Source organism: Salvia hispanica, chromosome 1 (genome assembly GCF_023119035.1).
Source record: "Salvia hispanica cultivar TCC Black 2014 chromosome 1, UniMelb_Shisp_WGS_1.0, whole genome shotgun sequence".
In the NCBI taxonomy this organism is placed as follows: Eukaryota; Viridiplantae; Streptophyta; class Magnoliopsida; order Lamiales; family Lamiaceae; genus Salvia; species Salvia hispanica.
The window spans coordinates 33,153,419-33,175,339 of NC_062965.1; the positions used below are offsets into that span (position 1 = coordinate 33,153,419).

Sequence of the window (21,921 nt, forward strand, 5' to 3'; positions counted from 1 at the left end):
TTTCGGCTCGTGTATTCTCACAAAAATTTCGCTGAATAGATGGTGAATGGACTTTAGCCATTTCCAGCCCGAGACCAGTAAAAAGCCCATCAACTGACAATGGTCCATAAAAGCGTCATCAACCCAAAACATTTACAATTTATTCTTAAATACCCCATGGAAAAATAATACTTCCGGCTTAGTGAGGCATAATTTTTGGGTCGTCTCAGCTTAAGCCAAACATTAACTCTCTTTTCTCTAATTTATAATCTCTTACTACTTTACATACTAATTCTTGTAGGAAAATAAAAACTGTCTCTCTTAAACTAGCACAAAGAGAGTACTTATTCAGAATTTATTGTAGTAATAAACTTGATATTTTTCATATTCATAGTGTTTTTCCCCTTTTTGAGTCTGTATTTTTCATCTCTTGGAGTCTTATTTTTTACTCTGTTAATTAGAATTGGTTCTAAATCCACAAATTCCTACTTTCCTCTTCACCTGAGTATCTAACCATACATCTTTCGTCTCCGTCGTGATTGCAGTTGTCTCTGTGGTGTCACTTTATCTTTAGTCGAATTGTCAAGTTGACCGGACTAACCTAACCTTAGCATAGCCAGGCCTGGTATGGCCGAATCACTCTATTTCACTTCATGATTTTTTTTTTTACGTACTCAAGCCAGGCTGAGCTGAGGTGGACTAAGCCAAAATTTATAGAGATTTATCTCAGTCCAATCCAGACTGCTTTAGTCATGAGGCTAGACCGAGTCGGACCATAAGTTTCCCTACCTGAGGTGGGTCTAGGTCAGACTGAGCTGGCCCAACATAGTTGACTCCACTACTCTATAATTAACTCAAGTCATTTAATGTTTGGAAGGAATTTTAGTATGCAAACTTATTAAAGAATTTAGGTATAATATATAAAGTTCGCAAGATTAAAGTTAATATCAGACAATATTTAATAAATCATCATAAAATATTCAAAGTTCAAATATTCTTCATTTTTTGTTTCAACCAAAAACAGATAACATACACAGACACTCCACTATACCTGCTACACTCCTATGTTCAAAATGCCACTCACATACCAATCATGCACAAAATACAATTACTTTCACTCCACAAAGCTGAACAACTGTCTGGAAATAAATTTCTAAAATTTACATACAAGTCTAGCTAATTTATATACAAGAGGAGCAAAGGCAGTTGAATCAAGGCAGAATAAACTCATATTGCAGAAAAAGAGCATTTCTCACCATGTTGGTAGCATCCACCCAATGGTCCATCCCAATAGCAATCCAGCACCAACAAGCCCCAAACCTAATGCAAAAACGATTGCATACTTGCTAACATCATACCGAGCCCGATGCCTGGGCCGCAGCCTACTCCTCTTGCCCCGATTTCTACAAGACTTCATCCAACCTTTCTTGCTTCTCGCACCTGTCCAACTCCAAGGCGATATCTCGGGAGATGCAGACAGAATTTTGTTGTTTTTGAGTTGCAAATACATGTTCTCCAGTTGCAGAAGTTGGACCCACTGTTTATAGGCAAAGAGCTGCTGTGCCTGCCTGAATACAAGCTTGACGACGTGCTCTTTCTCAGCAAAAGCCTGCTTTGCCACTGTCTCGGCTTCTCTGGCACGCGTCTGAGAATGGCGTAATGCTTCCAATAGTCGAGCCTTGCCCATGTCATCCTCAACTGTATGAGTTTGATTCCTTTCATGTGTATCCCTGGTTATATGATGACAAGTCAAATAGTTGTAGAGGATGGTTACAAGAACAATTCAAGACAACGAGCTTCACCTCAAACCTAAATGATGTTCCATTGAAAACAAACAACTACACACTGAAATAGTCCTTTTATGTTTATCACCAGATTGATATGAAGATGATCATGTCAATCAGAGAAACAAAAATAGAATAATGTTTGAACATATGAAATAAACCCAATCTTAATACAATCATGCTAACTCATGTTAGAATTTCTACATCTGAATTTTTGGAACTTAATGTAACAAAAGAAACAATATAAAAAATCACATGAGACATTACCTTGATTGAATTTTTGCAGAAGATAGCAAAGGCTCATCAGTTATCATCCTAAAGTTCCGGCTATAACTTCCTGCAGATGCTGCTGTAGAAGAACCACGAGTAGCAGAACAGTGGTCATCCCTCATTCCGAACTTCTGAACTGGTAGAGAAGTGGAAATTTCACTATGACTTAGACGACTTAAATCCGAACTAAGATTTTTCTTCACATTAACATTCTGAGGAGTGGGAAGGTCACAATTCTCTATAAGGTCTAGTGATTTCTGCGAGACCAAGAATGCCAATTCCTCGGTATCTGCAGTTCGCCACCACGGAATATTTTTCTCAGTCCTAGTCCAAGACGGTTCCGTATCAAAATAAAGGTCACCAGAACTTTTGGAACCTTCACTGCTGACAATAAACATCTCTCTTAGCTCTTCCATATCCTCTTCAAATTCAATCCTCATAGGATCTTGCCAATTTTGATGATAGATTGACCTTAACTTCTCCTCTTCAGCTTTGATGCCTTTCTTGTCACACTTAACAAGGTTTATGCACTGATCAACAAGCTCATAATCATCTTCGCCTCTTGACATGTCTCCCAAGCTTTCTTGGATTCGGCAATCATCAATACTACCTTTCTGGCAACTAAGCTTTTCATCGGTTAAACCCCTCTGACATCCATAATTTGGTTGTGTTTGCAACCACCATTTTGTATTGGGGGATAAATTAGAATACGAAGGAGTGCGATGAAACGGCAAGGGGTTCGGGTTAGGAATATCTTGGCCACCGGCAGCATTTGGGGCTGTCTCAGTTTGTTTAGCAGAAGGCGGCACTGATGAGCAGCAAGCCAATTTGGGAGCTCTTTTTGCATCTTCTTGAACCAAGCATCTGTTGGCAGTTCTCTGCCAAGCCGCCCTAGCTTCGGCTAGCGCCATTACTCATCCATTCATTACAATATCTCTCTGAGAAAGCATGTAAGAGACATTGTTCAAGGTTTTGTAAAGAGAACACTACCATTATAAATACATACTAGTAAAATTAAAATCGACAACTAAAAGGTCGAAAACGGACACAAACCAACCCTGGTTGGTTCCAGCAAATTCAAGCAGAGAGACAATCTAAGGGTGCTAATACACATCAACTTTCAAGTAACTCAACAACCAAAAGCTCAGATATTTTATGTATACCAATACAGTTATCTAATCAAGTACATAACTGTCAGATCTAGAGGAATTTTGTTGCATATGAAGTACGAAACATGAATCAGTAACTTCCACGACAATATCTACCAAATGTGATGCTCAGATCTCAGAATTCATTCCAATCGTACAAAAAAGCAAACTACAAGAATCAAGAGAAAGAGACCTCGTGACACTGTGAAATTGGAATTGACAAAAAATCAATAACAGGTTTCGATGCTTTTGTCAACGTTGAGCTAGAAAAAGGAAAAACAATGATTTGTCAGTTAAATGTTACTACATCATTTGTAATTCGAATGTAGTAAGTAGTAACCATCCCAAATCAAAGTCTATCTTCGGATTCTTACAGAAGACAGGCAATTAATTGATCATAAAAACCCACAAAGATGCAGCAAGCAAGCAAGCCCGAGAGAGGAAAACAGAAAAGGAGAAGAAAGAAAAAGCAACAGAGTATGAAATCTATAAATACACGCATAGGCTATAATTGCGAGCAATGAACTCAACTGGCGCGAAATTAAAAGACACGCATCCATCGCACAGGAATAGGAATTCATGAGGGGTGGATACACTGAAACAGAAGCAAACCTCGTAAAAAACGGATATGGATGTGGATCCGAATGAATCTAATGTGTCGATCTCTACACGCTACCGAAATTCCTCAACTTTTATGTCCGACACAGAGAAAGAGAGTGGAGGAGGTGAGTTGGATTTACTTTCTTCACTTATTCTTTTACTGCTGTCGGTTTTTAATAAAGCCACGTCCAAAACTTTGCACCAAATTCAGATTTTTTTTGTATAAAAATATCCCTCTCCCAAATTAATCTTCCTGCTACAAATAAAATTTCCTTCAATACAAAAGCATGAGATATTTTAATAATATTAGTATTAAAAATATAGAAACTAGTAATTATTAATTTGTACGCACACCGAAAGTGGATGGATGGATGGAAGAATGCATAATAATAACGTTGAAAATAAAATTGTATGGGGATTTATTTTGGAGTTATTTAAGACTGATATTTATTCTGGGGATAGCGATAAATACAGCATAATCCTCTTGGTAGTGAAAGTGACATAATATTTGAAGAAGGATCTATTGTCAAAATGGAATTAATCTATTCGTTTGGTGGTGGTCCATTTTACGTGACTCATTTCATCCATCACCCCTTCTATTATTTCCAACTACTCTTTCCGCATTTATGCGGAAAAGGATAACTATTGCTTGATTGTATTCAGACAAAATATAGTACTACTATATCTTTAATCTACTTACATCTAGCCAAAATGTTCTGATTGTCAAGAATCCTAGGAGTATTATTTAGTGATTACTCCCTCCGTCCCCGATTAGGAGTCACACTTTGACCGGACACGAGTTTTAAGAAATGTAAAGAAAAATTGGTTGAAAAAGTTAGTGGAATGTGAGACCCATTTTTTTATATTGGTTTTATAATAAAATGTGAGTGAATTAAGTTAGTGGAGTGTGAGACCTACTTACTATTTATGGTAAAAATGAAGTATGATTCTTAATTGGGGACGGACCGAAATGGAAAAGTGTGACTCTTAATCGGGAATAGAGGGAGCATATTATAAGGGTAAGATTTTAAAATATTTTTTGTAGATTCTATTTTTCAACGAGTATCCTTGTGATTTGATACGAGACTTGTGCAATTTTCGCTTAGAGGTAGGTCAAATTCATAGACGGAGTGAACAAAACCTATGTACCAATTCATAGTGAAAAAAGTAGTGTATGCCCATAGAATTTAGTATAAATCAAAGTAGTGTATGCCCATAGAAGTGCAACGTGTAAGGTGGGGTAGTGCCTAATCAGCTAGTGCATGCTGACACGTGGCACGTTGAGGTTCAGCTCTTGAGTTGCTATTTACAGCTAGTTTGCGGACAAGAATTCAGTCCCTCTTGTGATCATCGAATTGGATATTGTGAAGATTATTGTGGTCGTGTTTTGACTCCAACGTCGACATTTTTATCATTTCTTCAAACGTCGCCTTCTTCATTCTCACTAACGTAATCAAATTTAAATATTATTGTAAATTCTCATTTCTTTGCTTGAATGAGGCATCCAAATACGTGACTTGGAAATCATGTGACTTGCCGATTCCCAAAATGTTGTAGGATGACTTTCAAAATTTGACATATAAATCAACAACAAAAAAATCTTTAGTTATAAATTTATACTCCAAATCGATAGACAACAAATATGCTCCTAGGGATAAATTAAAATACCGCTTGATTGCATATCTTAATTCTGTAGATGACATGAACTTCACATCATCTAAGAAATAATTACATTTATTCGACATTTGAATATTGATTGGATAAAAAAGTTATAAAAGCCAAAATCAGATGAAAACCAGAAGAAAATTCAAAACTCTCTCAAGAAATTATTGATCCAAAATTGTTGAACAAAATCTCAAGGAGGAGAAAATAGCATATATGAAAACCAGAGGAGAATTCAAAACTCCCTCCAGAAATTATTATCCAAAATTGTTGAACAAAATCTCAGGAAGGGGAAAATAGCATAGATGTAAGCCAGAGGAAATTTAAAACTCTGTCCAGAAATTATTGTCCCAAAATTGTTGAAATGTTGTAGAAACAGTTTGGGAACAATAACTTCCAGAATTTTGAATTCCAAAAACTGAGAATGATTCCAAAACAAACGCACCCTAAGGTTCATACAGGGATAAGAATCTGTGATTAAAAGCTTAAAGCTAAAGCGGGGCCTACTTTATATTTTAATTTAGTTTATGACGTAATTAGCTTAGATCGTCAGTAATATATGACCTGTCCCTTGTGGACATATTCTCTACCTCTGCAGTCTCTCCCTTTGTCCGCGATTAGATGTCCCAGTTTACGCATCATGAAACGAGTACATAAATGGGATCAACATTCTATTATTTTATCCACCAAACTTTCCTTTATATTTATAAAAACATGTGCAAACTCCTCAACTGAGAGACTCGGGACAAAGGGAGCATTTCACGTATTCATTTCTTTACCTGAATCCAAGAGATAGAGTCCTCCTCGCCACGGTGAGTTCTTTACTTTGCTAGAGCGGTGCTCCTGAGTCAATATTCCCACTTCCGGTGACAAAGATTTCCCTCTTGTGCTTGCCTTGGTTGCAGCGGATGCCAATAAAGCTCCCTTCCCCCGCACACCTCGAATCCATTGTACAATAATTGTTGCATCCACGTATCTACTTTGGACCAAGTTCCTTATAATTACAATTTTAAATTCCTTCTTCTTTGGACAAAGGCTGAAGTGAACTATCAAATTGCACTTCAACACGAAACCTTTCTAATAAGAACGACAGTACAAAATATCTACATGGGAACTGAAGTTGCTTCCCACTAATTTATTACAATATCAAAGTAATTAATCCTTACAATGATGTATGAAGGGAAGGGCTAGGGATTCACCTTCTGTGAACTCCAGAGCTTCCTTCCGCTGTCGCTGGCTATTGACGTGAACACCAATCTCTCATTGCTTTTCAAATTTAGATAGTCAACCTGTAGAGGAGAGATGTATTCCAAATCATTCAACAATCACATTATGAAACACCAGCAGATTTGGTTGATCAAGTTGTTCAATCAAGATAAGAGTGTATGTGAACCTGATGGGGGTCAAATAGGAGCAGGCAGAATGCAGCAACTGGTCCAATGGAAGGATCCAAAGAGGGAGACTGGGATGATTGTTCACTTGCAACAGCAGGCAGTCCTGGAGAGGCCCCAACATACTGCATTCTTGATCTAAGGGAAGATGCAAACCATGATTTCTCTCTTTGCTGCATTACCATTTCATATATACACATCAACTCTTTTGTTTTTTGAAAAACACAATCCAAGTATACACCTTTTCTGCAGATAGCATTTTAATTATAGAGTTATTGGAATCACCTCAAGTTTGAGTGGATCAGAAGTAGTTCCATCTATGACATCCACCACTCCACTAATCCGGAATTGCTCCCATGATTCCGTGAAGTACCAACATATCTGTATAAATGCAAAGCATTTCCACTCAAGAGGAATTCCAAGGTAATTAATCTAGCAGTTGAAACTGATGTAAATGCAAGAAACCAAAGATACATGTAATGTACCTCAGCAAAAGGGCAGTGCTTGAGATCATTTATCTGCAATATTTTAGTTAAATAGTGAGAGCCCAATCAATGGATATTGGACACAAAGCTAAAGATGAACATGAAAGAATATGAAATTCCACAAAAGAAAAACATGTATACATGGCTTCAATTAGATGTAGTAAATTTGTAATCATAATAAAGGCATCATCATTCGTTAGCTTAATCCTTATTCCCAATTAACATAGTGGGAATTTATAGAAGATGGGGAAATGACCTTGCGGGTTCGAGTGTCGGTGTTGATCAGAATCTTATCAGCATCATCCTGAAATCCTCTGATTACAATAGACCAAGAGGAATACAATTAATTAAACGGAAAAAAGATCCAAACTTTATATCACACACCGAACCAGAAACAAACCTGAAAACAACAGTGCGATTAGAGGGTCTGTTATTCGATGAAACAGTTGCCTAAAAATAGTCAAATGTGAAAAAAGGGAAGATGGATTAACGCAATATTTGAAGAAGATGGGATTGCAGTTGCAGGTGGAATTGAATAGGAAATAAAATGCGCGTACGAGCTGGAAGTAGGAGTGGTGCTTCAGATGGGAGTTGGCCTCAATTGAACAGAGAAGGAGCTGTTTCCATGGCGCCGACGAGCTGCCCATTTGCTGTCAATGTTGCCGGTAGGTTAGGCAATCTCGCGGAGTTGAGGATTTTAGGTGTGGAGGAAGAAATACTCTATAATTTAGGGCAATTTATTAAGTAGGAACATTTACACCATAAACAAAAAAGTTTTTATATAGATTTACCCTTATTACCACGAACGAGATGAATGTAATTGAATCTAAGGAAGTAGAGTAAGTACATAATTTTATTTTGGAAGTAAAAAATTAAGCACAATTTTTGAAAAATTGGTGCAGAAGAGAGAAAAACATGTTGATGCAAGAGTTGTGATTTTTGAGAACAAAGATGAGGTGTTTATTAATTAAAATGAGTGAGATACTTTGAGTGTTAAATTAAATTTTTTGACAAAAATAACAAATAAAATTTTGCTATAATCCATATGTTTTTGTGAGAAAATATGTAGTAGTCCATCCATATCAAAGTGACACTAGCCAATCAAATAATTTTTGAAATATAAAGAGGTCCACATGCAACTAGACATGCACATTGCTAAAGTAAATTTTAATACATACTCATTATGAAAATTACTAGTAATACTTTTTTTTGCCTCTTATTCATAATATATGTACACACTTAAAAATATAGGCATGTTGATGCAAGAATTGTGATTTTTGGGAATAAAGATGAGGGTGTTTATTATTAAAATGAGTGAGAATACTTTGAATGTTAGATTAAATTTTTTGACAAAAATAACAAAATAAAAATTGTTATTATCCATCTGTTTTCGATGATTATTGTTTGTCGTTGACCATAACTTGCAATACATCAAACACGTAATTAACCATAGAACAATTATTTAGCTGTTTTTTCAAAAATTTTCTTATAACAATCTGAGCGAAGTTAATTGTGGTTCGACTGGTGCTCAAATGATTATGGTTACAAACCATTGATAATCGAATAATCACTACATTTTTATGTAAATATAATTTCAAGGTTCACCTCTTAGGAATTATAAAAAAATTTAAATGCGTTGTGTTATTTTTACTATTATAATCAATGATTTCTTTTTCATCATATCTAATATCTTAGAAATGTTGTTTGTATTTCATACCCTATCCGTCAAAAACAATAGAGCACATTTACCATTTTTAGCCGTCCACAAAAAATAGAGCACATTCATTTATGAAAAGTTTTCAACAAATAATAACACTGCACATCATTCCACTAACACTACTTCTACTTTTTCTCCTTCTCTCTTATGTTACCAATTCTACATTAAAACCCGTGCGATGCACCAATTGCTCTATTTTTTGTGGACGGAGGAAGTATTTCCTAATTTGTTTTTGTCCCAATGAAGTTCGTAGTTATATTTGTTTCAAACATTATGTAAATTATCAATATCCTTAATGGTCAGCATATGTATCTGGGGATATGTTGTGCTCAACCATATGAATTTAATTATTAAGGTCTGAAAAAAAAACATATGAATTTTGTATGAATGAGTATTGACATTCTAGTTAGTGTGTTTTGTTGGCAAAGGTTAAGCAAAATTTGTTAATTTTCCTGGATTTTGGGGATGTGAAAATGACGACGGAGTATATGAATATAGGCATATAATCTCATTATATTAGTATGTCTTTTCATATTGCATAATGTTCATATGAATTGCAGAGCAACAATAACGAAAGCTAATGACACAAAACACTAATTTGGGAATAAACAAATTTCACAACAAAAATACAATATTAAATGAATTTCAAAATAAGAAATGCAATAGTTTAATGGTGATGAGTCGCGGGAACAAACCTTCATGCACCAAATGAAAATTTTAGGCATTGTCTTTAATGAAAAAGAGAAATAAAATCTATAATGTTGAAGCATTTTGTTGTCAAATGAAATTAAAAAAAGGAAATACAATGATCGATGTAAAGAGGAATGATTGTTCGGATGCCAACCTCCATGTGCCATGATGAATTTGTCAATGTATTTAATGAAAAAGAGAAATAAAATTATGGGTAAATTCTATTCATAGATTACATTTATTTAGAATTTATGTTTGGCATATGATATGCTTAAAAGTTTGTTTAAAAATGATAGAGATGGGCAAATGATTGAACTTTAAAACAGAAGAAAACCTAAGACTGACCAACCTCAAATAACACTCTTGATTTCCTCTACGATCCTCCAACATGATTTCACACATTCAAAATCATTTTAGGAAATCCAAGCAACCCCAGACAGCCATGTATATTTACTAGACTACCAACTGATACCAGCAACCTAGCCAAAGACACAATCTCTGATTTTGACACTTTGCTACCCTTATTTCTTCACAACCTTACCATGTATAAGTATATACGTATACCTATCATCGAATATATATTCTATATAGATCGAACATGGCCAAGGAGAGCGAGCCGTGGGAGTGGAGGATGAGCTTCCCTGACGGCATGTCAATGCTTTTCGTCTCCGAGTGCATTCCTCACACCCCTGGATTCATTGTGGGCTTGTTGTTCAAGTCTTTGGGATTGATGCAAAGTGGTTGGAGATATGGAACGAGCGAGCCTCGGAAGATAATCCATTGTTTCAAAGTTGGGATGGCTCTGTGCCTCGTCTCCTTGTTTTACTATGTTAACCCTTTGTATGAAGGAGTCGGAGGGAATGCTATGTGGGCTGTCCTCACCGTTGTTGTTGCTCTCGAGTACACCGTAGGTAGGCATCTCAATATGGTCAAAATTGATTAAAATCTGACTATATTATGCTTATATCGTGCAACAATGCCAGGTGCAACCATCTGTAAATGTGTGAACAGAACAACCGCAACTTTCATCGCAGGGGCACTAGGTGTTGGTGTGCATTGGGTAGCTACCCGGTTCGGGAAGGCGTGGGAGCCCATAATCCTCCAAGGCTCAGTTTTTTTCTTCGGTATTATTTGAAATCCCGTTGTCTTCTCTCATCAATTCACTCTAGAGCCATCTAGAAACATTTACCATTGCTTTGTTTTGTTACAGCTTCATCAACAACTTTCCTTCGGTTCCTCCCATCAGTAAAAAAACATTTCGACCATGGAGCTCTCATCTTTATCTTTACCTACATACTCATCTCGGTCTCTGGATATCGCGTGCCAGACTTGTTTGACTTTGCACAACACAGACTGTCCAATGTTGCGATTGGCACCTCCATCTGTGTTGTCACCAGCATCTTCTGCTGTCCTGTTTGGGCGGGAAACGAGCTTCACAGCCTCATTCTAAACAACATGGAAAAACTTGCTGACTCTTTGGATGGTAAGAAAACATTCATACATATCTTGAAACTAGAATCGCCTTTGAGTTGATTCTTTTGCTGAAAATTATGCAGCATATGTAACAGTATACCTCCGGGATGATGCGGATGAAGATGCAGACGACATGAAGAAGGAAGCTTCTAAGGAGAAACTGGTAGGATACAGAAGCGTTCTTGATTCCATGTCTACTGAAGAATCCTTGGTATGCTTTCACTGCAATTGAATATATCATCAAGCTCATAATCACAATATAATGCTTCTATGCTTTTTCTTACAGGTTAATTATGCGAGATGGGAGCCTGCTCATGGATGCTTCAGTTTCAAACATCCTTGGAAGGATTACCTCGAGCTTGGGGCTTTACTCAGAAGTTACGCTAACTGCATCGACGCCCTCTCTGGTATTGTCTCGGACACAAAGGTAATGAGTGAGTCGCATTGATTTGAGACATGATTGGACCTCTTTGATTCCACCACTCTTGCTGACTTTTCCAATCACAGGCGCCAGCTTTCTTGAAGAGGCAATTCAGCACCGTGTGTCTGAAGCTGAGCTTGAATTCCTCAGCAGTCCTACGGGAGTTGGTGGTCGTTGTCCGCACATCAGCAGAATCACCCAAGATCGGTCTTAGGCTAAAAGAGATGTGTGTGGCAGTTCAAGAACTACATAACGGTCTCAATGCGCTGTCTAACCAAAACGCTGTAGCAACAGAAACGAAACCAGAGGAGCTTAGTGAAGGCAAGGGAGAGTCAAATGTCTTACCATTTGTAGCAATTGTCCAGCTAGTCACATTGTCATCACTGTTGATAGAGATAGTTGCAAGAACAGAGAAACTAGTAAAGGCTGTAAATATACTGGCTCATAAAGTAACTAGTTCAGAGTAGCTAGAAAAAGAGAATCAATTGATAGCATAATCCAGTTGTGTGAATGATAATAGTTTGTTGAGTACATGAATGCTATCTGAGAAGTTGTCTTTCTAAAATTGCATCTTGTGCAGCTACTCCTTCATTATTCTCCCAACGGACAGTCCCGGCTAGATCCTCCACTGCCACCTTGATGACATCCGTACGGACTCCAATATCTGTGGCATACCTGCTCACACAGTACATCCCTGCGGTCACTGTAGCCATCCCAACCGGGCTAGGCACTAGGAATTTCAAAGGGGACGAAAGGAGAGCTGCCAATGGTGCTCCGATCACAGAGGAGGCCTGCCCGCTTCTTCCAACCCCAAGCCGGTCAACAGTGAGTAGCCCCGTCTTGCAGTAAAGGGCAAAGTCCTCACAGTTGTTCTGAAACACATCGTAGTTCCCAAATCCATTCTGGAGCAGATACATTGCTCGGTGAATGACCATGTCAGTAGGGTCGGATGCAGCAGTTGTGCAGGTGCCTCCACGCACTTTAGCAATAAACACAGACGGGGTCACTCCATACTCAAAGCAATAAAGGGAGCCATTGCGGAGAAAGCAATCTAGACAAGAGAGGACAACTCCGCTATCTGGCTGCCTGAATCCACAGTCGGGAAAGGTCGGACATTCTTCACTTTCGTCGTATACTTCAGAGTTGGAGCTGGAAGTGTTTCCAACACGGGTGAAATGCACCACTTTGCTACCCCCAACAAAGATACCTGCATAATCACACATTAAAAGGTCTAAGCCACACCATATTTACAAGTAAGTTAAAAAGAAGCCATCACTGTAACTGCAACCACCTCTGTATATAGGTAGAACAAGTATGAACAAAAAACATCAAACATATCAAAGCAAACAAATATGATGAGATTACATCCTTGATAAAATGTTCACTCCAACAATTCAAATACTTTGCCCCAAGATTCATGAAACATACTTTTTTACTTCATTAAAATACAAATTCTTTCTGTGTGAAGCAGAGCAGTACAATTACTAAGGTTGCTTTAAGACCATAAGTCACACATTATGTAATTTAGGTTTGCAACGAAAAACAGCTCTACTGCGCCATATTTGGTCTAGCCAACTCAAATTCCAGTCATGTTTCGACTTAGCATCTCAATTACTAATGTTTTTTCATTCTCCACTATCACTTTATCATCTTAAAAAGATGAGTGAAGAATAAACCAACAGCATGTACTCATGGATCTAGCTAGTTTGAGGTGATCTAACAATATGTAAATGAAATAAAACTAGAAATGCAAAGAGTAAACTGGATGAGTTGAAAAGAGAATTCCACAATCAGAATTCAAGATTGATGATATGAACATTAAAATTGCAGCAAATCAAGGCATGAGAAGACGCAGGATTAAAGGGCAAAATGCAGAATCGAAACATAATCAGAAAGAGAGAGAAGAATAAAAAGGAACCGTGATGGGAGTAAGCAAAGACGGCTCTGTAAGTGTAGATATGATCCCCAGGTTTGATTTCATGCTTCTCCACTCTGTTTGTAAGCAGACCCATAAAATCACTGCAACTTCTCAGCAACCTACAGAGAATTGAACATCATTTTTAGCAATGCCTTCTTCTACTTGTGTGCCCAAAAAGAAAAAGGCGAAATCAGAGTGACATCATTCCCACGTGTAGGGATGCAACTGGTTCATCAAGCATTAGCTCAACAACTCACTTAAATTAATGAATCAAGCATTGACGATAATGGATGTTGCCCTTTCTGGTCTCTCTCTCATCATTTTGTGTGGGGGTTAGGGCGCTGCATCATTTTCCGAGTTACCCTAATTTACCTTCATTGGATTCGTAAATTTAATAAATAGATTACCCAAAAGATTTGAAGTTTAATTATGGTAGGGTCGCCTTATCCCATTATAAATTATATAAAATGTATATAAACTTATAAAATGTAAACCAGCTCTTTTAAATATACTACTCTCTCCGTCCCACTAAATATGACTTACTTTCCTTTTTTATTTATCCCAACCAAGATGATCCATTACTAAAAATGAAAACTCTTTTATCTTACTTTACTCTCTCTCTTACTTTACTCTCTCTTCCTTTGGAACGGAGGGAGTAATACTTTAAATTAAGGATACATAAATCTTTTGACAAAGAGCTAGTATATTGTACTTCCTCCGTTCCATAGTAAGAGTCATTTTTCTATTTTGGCAAGTTCCATAGTAATAGAGTCATTTCTTTTTTTAGTAAAAGTCAACATATTTTTCCACACCTACTTTACTCTCTCTTACTTTTTTCTCTCTTCATCTCTCTACCTTTTTCATTTTTCACTTTATTTAACTCACCTAACACAATTTTTCTTAATCTCCGTGCCGAAAAAAAACGCCTCCATTACTATGGAACAGAGGGAGTAGAAAGTATGACACCCTCTCTTAATTAGTTTCCCATGCCTTGATTTTTTATTTCGATAAAATATACTTTCTCCGTCTCACAAAAGATGTTACACTTTTCTTTTTAGTTTGTCCCACAAAAGATGTCATATTTCCCTTTTTGAAAAAAGTTCTCTCTCACATGAATATAAAAATTATATTTTCTCTCTCCATTTAATACACAAAACAAAACATCCTAAAATCATGTGTCGTCCCATAAGTGTGACATCTTTTATGGGACGGAGAGAGTAGTATAAGCTTGAAACTGAAGCTTATTTCATTCCTTAACACAACACTTAAAAAAAAATTATCCATCTATAAAAATATTCTTTTTCTATGTTGATCCGTTCAATGAGTAGTCTATTTTTATTTCTGATAAATTTTTTCTCTTTTATGATGTGAGTCTCATTCTCTATTAATAATACTTTAAATTTTTTTTTTATATCATTTCTTTTTTATCAATTGATATTAAAACTCGTATCGTCTCCAAAGATCTTATTTTCATGGGACGAACTATAGTATAATAGAAACATACTAGGATCATCATGAATGATATTATAACAAAAAAGAATGTATTTTAATACATGAGTAGTGATTTGGAGACATAATCTCTCGATGCCATTATACCCCCTATGGCATTTTGACATAGGTATAATTTATATTTTGACTAATATATCCTTTATAAAGTAATGAGTAAAGACCAAAATTGGTCCTGAACATATGATCATTTTACGTTTTTGGTCCTAAACATTATCTTTTGGATTTTTTGGTCTTGCACATATGGAAATTTGATCATTTTAGTCCCCCGTCAACATTTTCGTTAGAAATTAACGGTCAACGAGTTTAAACCCGATTTTGACCAAAATTAACATTTTAATTCTGATTTTCTCCTTAATTGATTCACTAACTATTATTATAAATATTATTTTAAAATTAGAAAATTAGAATTAAATATTATCTCCTTCCTCGATTTCTCGCCGACGACTTCTCCAGCTGGCGCCTAGAGTCGCGGCGTCCGGCATCTCTGATACGCTCGGATTTTGCACGGTTTTAAGACCGTTATTTGGTCCGTTTTTTATGTCAAAGTCACTCTACACGTCCATTATTTGCATATTTTTATCTATTTTGGTATTTTGACGTGTTTTGTGAGAAATGTGCATAATTGAGCCGAAAAAGGAGCCAAAACGCAAACTCTGGAAATCTGGAGTCAGACGGCGACCGGCGACCGCCGTCGAAGGCGCTGCGGGCGTGAGCGATCGGTACGCGGTCCGCCTCGGAAAATTACACTTGGAAGAGAGCGTCTCGCCGGCGACCGCCGGAGTCGTGCGGCGGTCCGATCCGCACAAGGAAGAGCAAAGTCTCTACGGACTCCAACGCGGCGACCGCCGGCCAAGGTGCGGCGGCCCGCCGGAGAAAGGCGGAAAATCCGAGATGCCCTAGATTTGCTCCAAGATTGACCATATTTTGAAGATCTTTTCTTTCTACAACAAGGATTGGCTTTCCCCTATAAATAAGACTCAAGCTTCATCACAATTAGAGAGCTTCTACTTGCAAAATAATTCACAGAGATCAAAAGCTAGAATACTTCAATTGTGCAAGAAGTTGGAGAAGGATTTCAAGAACATCAAGAACGACAAGGATTCAACCTACGAGTTTTATTTGCTTTAGTTTTATGTTCAAATTGTTTTCCCTTCAATCTATGTGTTTAGCTTAATTCATTATGTGTAACTAAACTCATAGGGTTCTAGGGATGTGTTAGTAACGACTTTCGTTATACAATTCCTTTTTTCTATTTAATATTCGTTTTATTTTTACTTTGTTTCTTCCCTAAGTAATTCTGATTTTGCATGATTGAGTGACACAATCTTGTATGATTTAATATAGCTTGCTTCATAACTATGATAGAGTTCTAGCGAGTTAGATTAACTTAGTAGACGCTACAGTTAGCTTCCCTTAAAACGACACTGTTAATTGAGAGTGGGGACTTTTCAAGGGTCTTAGGAGCTTTATGGAGTTACGTGTTGGGATTGAAAACCCTAATCTTGTAATCAACGTTTGCATCGCATGAGCATAAGCTATAGGTGACTCGTCCTATCAAAGTAATAACTGTGCTAGGGTATTTTAGTTTGGAATTTGTATAACCATAACTGTGAACACACATCTCTGGGATTCCCTTATCTCTATCGATTGTCTCCGTGTTTTATTCGCATTTAGTTGTTAATTGTTTTTAATTATTTTCTGTTTTCAAAAAGTTCCCAAAATCTTTCGTTCTTTCAGATAGTAATTGAGTTCTAGTAGAGGATAGACACTTTGTGTTTGTCTTCCCCGTGTTCCCGGCACTGACCTTTAGCTATACTATATATACTCAGTATTATTGCATGTTTATTTAGTGCTAATAAAAAATGCATCAATCTCTCACCTCACTCCAAAATTGACGCTCACTTCTCTCCAATTCGAGAATATCTAGTCTCACATAGGCACCAACGCCCCTACTGCCCCATCGATTTCTCGCCGCTCATTTCTTCAATCGGGTCGCTGAAACTCCTCCGGCGCCCTCTTCTCTCGGCTCAATTCCTATTCCTCTCTATTTCTCACTTACCGACTGTCCGTCGGCCGTGCGGTGCTCTCTCCGTCGAGCTCTCTCTCTCTCTCTGCGAGCTCTCCCTCACCGTAGAAGTCACAGAGGAGTTCTCGGCTCTCCGTCGCGCCGCCGCTGTTAATTCGCGCGGGTGCCATCGCCGCCCTCGTGGCTTAGCCGTTGCTGTTGCAAACTCTGCAGTGGTCGAAAGGGACAGAGCTGCCCTCCGTCTAATGCCGAATGTTGTCGGACAGCCATTTGGCTAAGCTAAGTCTATTATTCTTATTTGGTTTAGGCAATAACCAATGTATGTAAATCTCGGCTGGTTTTTGTGATTCACTGGAATGAGCCATTATTTCTCCTACATGTCACTGCTCTTAAATGAAAGTCAATCTATTATTTTCACATTCTCATTTGGGTTGTGATGCCACTTCCTATGCCTTCTAAGTTTCCATTTAATTTTAATTTTCTAATTTTAAAAGAATATTTATAATAATAGTTAATGAATTAGTTAAGGAGAAAATCAGAATTAAAATGTTAATTTTGGTCAAAATCGGGTTTAAACCTGTTTACCGTTAGTTTATAACGGAAATGTTGACGTAGGAACAAAATGATCAAATTTCCATATATGCATGACCAAAAATTCCAAAAGATAATGTTTAGGACCAAAAACGTAAAATGACTATATGTTCATGACTAATTTGGCCTTTACTCTAAAATAATTCTAAAATACTAATTTAGGGAATTTTAATATGAAGAAAATTTTAATTATTATGATAAATAAAAGTGATATCTAATTAATGTATTAATAAATCATGTGAATTCAATTAGTATTAATAAATCATATACTAGTATCAATTTTTAGTTGTCTGATATGAATTGAGCCAATAACGCTATTTTATAAATAAAAGAAAAAAATGTTCACTAATATTTTTAACATATTAAATACACAAGTTAAGATCACGTGATTATATTTTTTGATCGATGTCCAATTGTAACGTTCCAAAAAACTAGAAATTTAAATATATTTAAATTTTGGAACATAAATAATAAAAATCAAAATATGAATTCTTAAAATCAAAATCGTAACTTCATTTAGAATTAATAAAATCATATATCAAATGTAAATGTGTTGCATGTTATATTGAACCGAGCTAAGAATTCTAATATTTTATAACAAAAAATATTAATTTATTTATTAAATATTAAATAGATGAGCTAAGAACATGTCATTATTTTTTTTGATTAAGGTATAACTGTAACATTCCAAAGAGTTTATGTAAAATCTCTCCAAAAAAAGATAGAAAAAGTAGAAGGGGAAAATGCCAAAGTGGTCTTGTATCAGGCTACCTGTCTTCTTGTAGTTGGATCCCCAAGTTTTTGAGAATTTAAAGAAATTATAGTTTTGGAAAGCGAAAAATTCAAATGACTAAAAATTATGAAATTCATAAATTGAAAACGTAAACTCAATTAGTATTAACATATCGGACATCAAAATTTAATTTGTTTCATAATTTTATGAATTGAGCTAAAAACTCTATTATTTAAAGAAAAGCAAATATATTAACTATATAACTTAAAATATTAAATAAATGAGTTAACAATATGTGATTATTTTTATGTAGAGTTTCGAACGTGCACTCCAAAAATTTAGAATCTAAGTTATTATAAGTTGGATAAAATAGTACTTTTATTAAAAACTGTTGTAGAAGCTACATAGGAAAATGGCTAGATTAGGAGTATTGTAATTTATATAGAAAATTTTAATTAAGAGAAAACAATACAAAGATAATTGATCATGCATATTATAAATTGTACTGTGAGATAAAAATTATGTGAATGAGTTTTTTATTTTTATAAAAAAAATTAGAATTAAGAATAAAATATGACAAAATTTGTTTATGGGAATCTTTTAGAAATTTGCAGTAGAAGCTACAAAGCACAAAGGGAAATGAAAATCAAATCGGATTTTTAATTTACATAAAGAATTTTAATTTGGGAAGAGACAAAGCAAAGAGAATTTATAAAATGCGTATTGTAATCTGTATGTGATAAATTGATTTAAATAATTTTTTTTAAATTATTATAGAAAATCAATATTGAGAAAATTGGAAAAGAGATAGTACGTTGTTGATAGAGAATTATATTTGGAGAAGAAGAAAATTATAATTCATTTATAAAAGAATTATAATTGAAGAAGAAGAAAGTGATAATATATTGATAGGCATATAATTAGAGAAGAGGAGAGAGAACTTGACAACTAATGAAATAAAAATCTTTGAAATGTAATTAAATGCAAGGCACTTAATTTAACAAATCTCGTTAAAACACTCACATTCCTTAATTAAAAAGAAATACACGTCTTATAACTATATAGGTAAAATAGAGTAGTATTTATGTAAAACATAGATTTAATAATAAATATAATATAATACCAAATTATTATTTTAACCTCGGCATTGCCATTATTTCTATAAAACATTTTTCATTTTAATATCCCAATTCATATCTATCCAATGAAAAATGAATCGATTAATTAAAGAATTACTACCATTTTTAGAAAAGAAGATCAACCATTATAAAGACAAAATAGGCATAATTAATGCTTCTCCCAATTTAAGGGCTCGTTTGATAACTTAGTAATGCCTAGAAATAGATATATATCTTCGGAGTCATATTCTAATGCTTATAGCACCCTAATCCAAAATCAAGACTAAATCTCCACCCTTAGATTTAAAAATGAGTGGATGAGATTAAATCTTACGAATCCAATAAATAGTAGACAAAATATCAATAAAAGGGTAATATTGTCATTATGTTATCATATTATAATTTTCGTGAATGCTTTTTTATATCAACATAGTGTATTACAAATATCAACAATATGACATAAAAATATCAACACTAGTACAAGAAAATATCAACACATATTTATTGAGATTTTTACATGGTTTTATTGAGATTTACATGGTTTTATTGAGATTTACGAAAACTAAAAAAAAAATATCAAATTTCATCATCCGAACGTCGTCGGAACATATGCAATTGAGATCTCGTTAGAACATTTTGCGAAAAAATAATTTAAATCGAGAGAGTTACGTAAATTTAAAGTTTTAAGATGATTTTAATGAGAGAGAATTGACATTAATACCCTCTAATTTTATTTATTAATTTTCTTAATTAAAAATATAATCCATGTGGCATTATTTCAACCACTAGATCTTCTAATCTAATGACTAAGATTTAGTCTTAGTTTGAGATTGCTAATTAGTTAACAATTGATCATTCCCCTATATCTTCGTATTTCCCAGTTTGATAACTTGTTTAGCTCACCACACCGGCCCTTGTTTTTTGGTATGGCCTGTCTAGTTCCGCCTGAAATAGGCTAGAAATGTAAGGATTTGTAACTTACAACTTTTGTGGGATAGCAATTCCGCCTAATATTGTGTATTCAGATATGGGAAATTATACCTTTTATACCCTTCTTCCTTCTCCAACTTTTCTCCAAGCAAATCACACCAGCTATTACGGAAGTTTCATTAGATGTAATATTTCCGGTTTTCATTCTCTCTTTCATTAGAAGTTCACACCAGCTGCTACAGCTCGCCGCCGCCGGAGGGTTTTTCCGATCTGGGGAACATATTTGCGATTTTTTTCGTGATTTTGTTGATTTTGATGGTAATTATCTCCACTAAATTCAAGCGACCAGCTGTTGTGTTTTTGTTGTGACTGATTTTGAGCACATATGTTTTCTCCTTTTTAGATTTACGAAGAAGGTGAATTCTTTTTCTATTTGGCTCCACCTTGGAAAGAAGCCTGCTTTACCTTTTACTCCCTCCGTCCCACATTTGGAGTCATTTATTGTTATGGCTCGAGTTTTAAGAAAGAGTTAAAGTGTGTAATAAATGAAGTGAGATGATGAAGTGTGTAATAAATGAAGTGAGATGGTAGAGTGTGTAATAAATGAAGTGAGATGGTAGAGTTGGTTGAAGGTGGGTCCCTTTTGACTTTTGATTTTTGTTTTGATTTATTTTAATGTAGATAATGGCATTTTGATGTAATTTTGTTGAAGAATGAGGTAAAATTGTATGACCAAATATGGAAAATTCTAAAAGTAACTCTTAAATTGGGACGGAGTTTTATGGCAAAAAGTGACTCTTAATCTGGGACGGAGGGAGTAAATAACAATGCAAGATATTTCAATTTCAGTCTGCAAGATAGATTTCAATTTCAGTCCACCAGCAAAATCCGTCTGCTTTATCTAATACAACTATACAAGTAGATGCTGGCCGCTGCAAGGTAGAGGAGGCGAGTAAAAGCGAGGGAGACAAATGTATTTTAAAAGGATAAATATGTAAATTTTAATTATTATCTTGTTATAATATATTTTTTTTTATCATAAGTGGCTGATATAGAATTTATTTAACTAGCTTATCAAACAAGAGGAAGGAAAATCATTTTTGTTCCATAACTAGAATATAAATCTCTATCGGATCCTATCTTGACAATATCCCACACCACTTATCAAATGAGCCCTAAATATTCATCAAACTCATCCATTCAAGAACTGAATCACTGCCTAACCGAATCTTCACGCTTAAACCTACATCATTTTTAGTGGAAAAAAATCTCAGAGTGTAGCTGTCAAGTGATTCCGCATACCTTAATCAGTGTTACACCTCAAGGAATCCAACAATTGGTCTCTTATATTTGTACGAATTCATCTTGTAATACTTTAGCCTTTTGAATAGTTTGTTTATAGATGGAAAAACAAACCCACCCTTTCAACCAAACACTACAAAAGAAATCTAGAACTAGCAAAGTTGTTGCTACCGA

General features: G+C 35.4%; 5 protein-coding genes across 9 annotated transcripts; 2 read left to right on the top strand and 3 right to left on the bottom strand.

Moving 5' to 3' along the window:
• Window positions 1-4: 4 nt before the first annotated feature.
• Window positions 5-3,940, bottom strand: LOC125205237. The gene is made up of 4 exons (XM_048104071.1): window positions 3,794-3,940; window positions 2,031-2,971; window positions 1,236-1,709; window positions 5-93 (listed from the first exon to the last, which is right to left on the bottom strand). Exons 2-4 carry the CDS (start codon window positions 2,942-2,944, stop codon window positions 90-92), a joined length of 1,392 nt encoding a protein of 463 aa, XP_047960028.1. The 5' UTR covers window positions 2,945-2,971; window positions 3,794-3,940; the 3' UTR covers window positions 5-89.
• Window positions 3,941-5,708: 1,768 nt separating this feature from the next.
• On the bottom strand, window positions 5,709-8,053 carry LOC125209679 (pyridoxine/pyridoxamine 5'-phosphate oxidase 2). 4 transcript variants are annotated; one of them, XM_048109269.1, is made up of 8 exons: window positions 7,877-8,053; window positions 7,720-7,769; window positions 7,576-7,633; window positions 7,320-7,352; window positions 7,120-7,215; window positions 6,837-7,007; window positions 6,643-6,732; window positions 5,709-6,419 (listed from the first exon to the last, which is right to left on the bottom strand). In XM_048109269.1, the coding sequence occupies exons 1-8, from the start codon at window positions 7,964-7,966 to the stop codon at window positions 6,273-6,275; spliced, it is 735 nt and encodes a 244-aa protein (XP_047965226.1). In that variant the 5' UTR covers window positions 7,967-8,053; the 3' UTR covers window positions 5,709-6,272. The 4 variants fall into 4 exon arrangements, with proteins under 4 accessions (XP_047965226.1, XP_047965242.1, XP_047965229.1 ...); XM_048109285.1 differs by having other exon boundaries at window positions 6,313-6,422; window positions 7,877-8,052; XM_048109272.1 differs by having other exon boundaries at window positions 6,313-6,437; window positions 7,877-8,052.
• A 2,006-nt stretch (window positions 8,054-10,059) lies between these two features.
• LOC125201486 (aluminum-activated malate transporter 10) lies at window positions 10,060-10,913 on the top strand. Its single transcript, XM_048099628.1, has one exon. It carries the CDS (start codon window positions 10,325-10,327, stop codon window positions 10,667-10,669), a length of 345 nt encoding a protein of 114 aa, XP_047955585.1. The 5' UTR covers window positions 10,060-10,324; the 3' UTR covers window positions 10,670-10,913.
• LOC125194720 (aluminum-activated malate transporter 10-like) lies at window positions 10,703-12,087 on the top strand. The gene is made up of 5 exons (XM_048092958.1): window positions 10,703-10,786; window positions 10,906-11,209; window positions 11,283-11,410; window positions 11,486-11,626; window positions 11,707-12,087. The coding sequence occupies exons 1-5, from the start codon at window positions 10,703-10,705 to the stop codon at window positions 12,085-12,087; spliced, it is 1,038 nt and encodes a 345-aa protein (XP_047948915.1).
• LOC125201485 (protein LEAD-SENSITIVE 1-like) lies at window positions 12,085-13,921 on the bottom strand. Of its 2 annotated transcripts, XM_048099627.1 has the most exons (3): window positions 13,796-13,921; window positions 13,539-13,657; window positions 12,085-12,827 (listed from the first exon to the last, which is right to left on the bottom strand). In XM_048099627.1, exons 2-3 carry the CDS (start codon window positions 13,630-13,632, stop codon window positions 12,160-12,162), a joined length of 762 nt encoding a protein of 253 aa, XP_047955584.1. In that variant the 5' UTR covers window positions 13,633-13,657; window positions 13,796-13,921; the 3' UTR covers window positions 12,085-12,159. The 2 variants fall into 2 exon arrangements, with proteins under 2 accessions (XP_047955584.1, XP_047955583.1); XM_048099626.1 differs by lacking the exon at window positions 13,796-13,921 and having other exon boundaries at window positions 13,539-13,766.
• Between the last annotated feature and the right edge of the window lie 8,000 nt (window positions 13,922-21,921).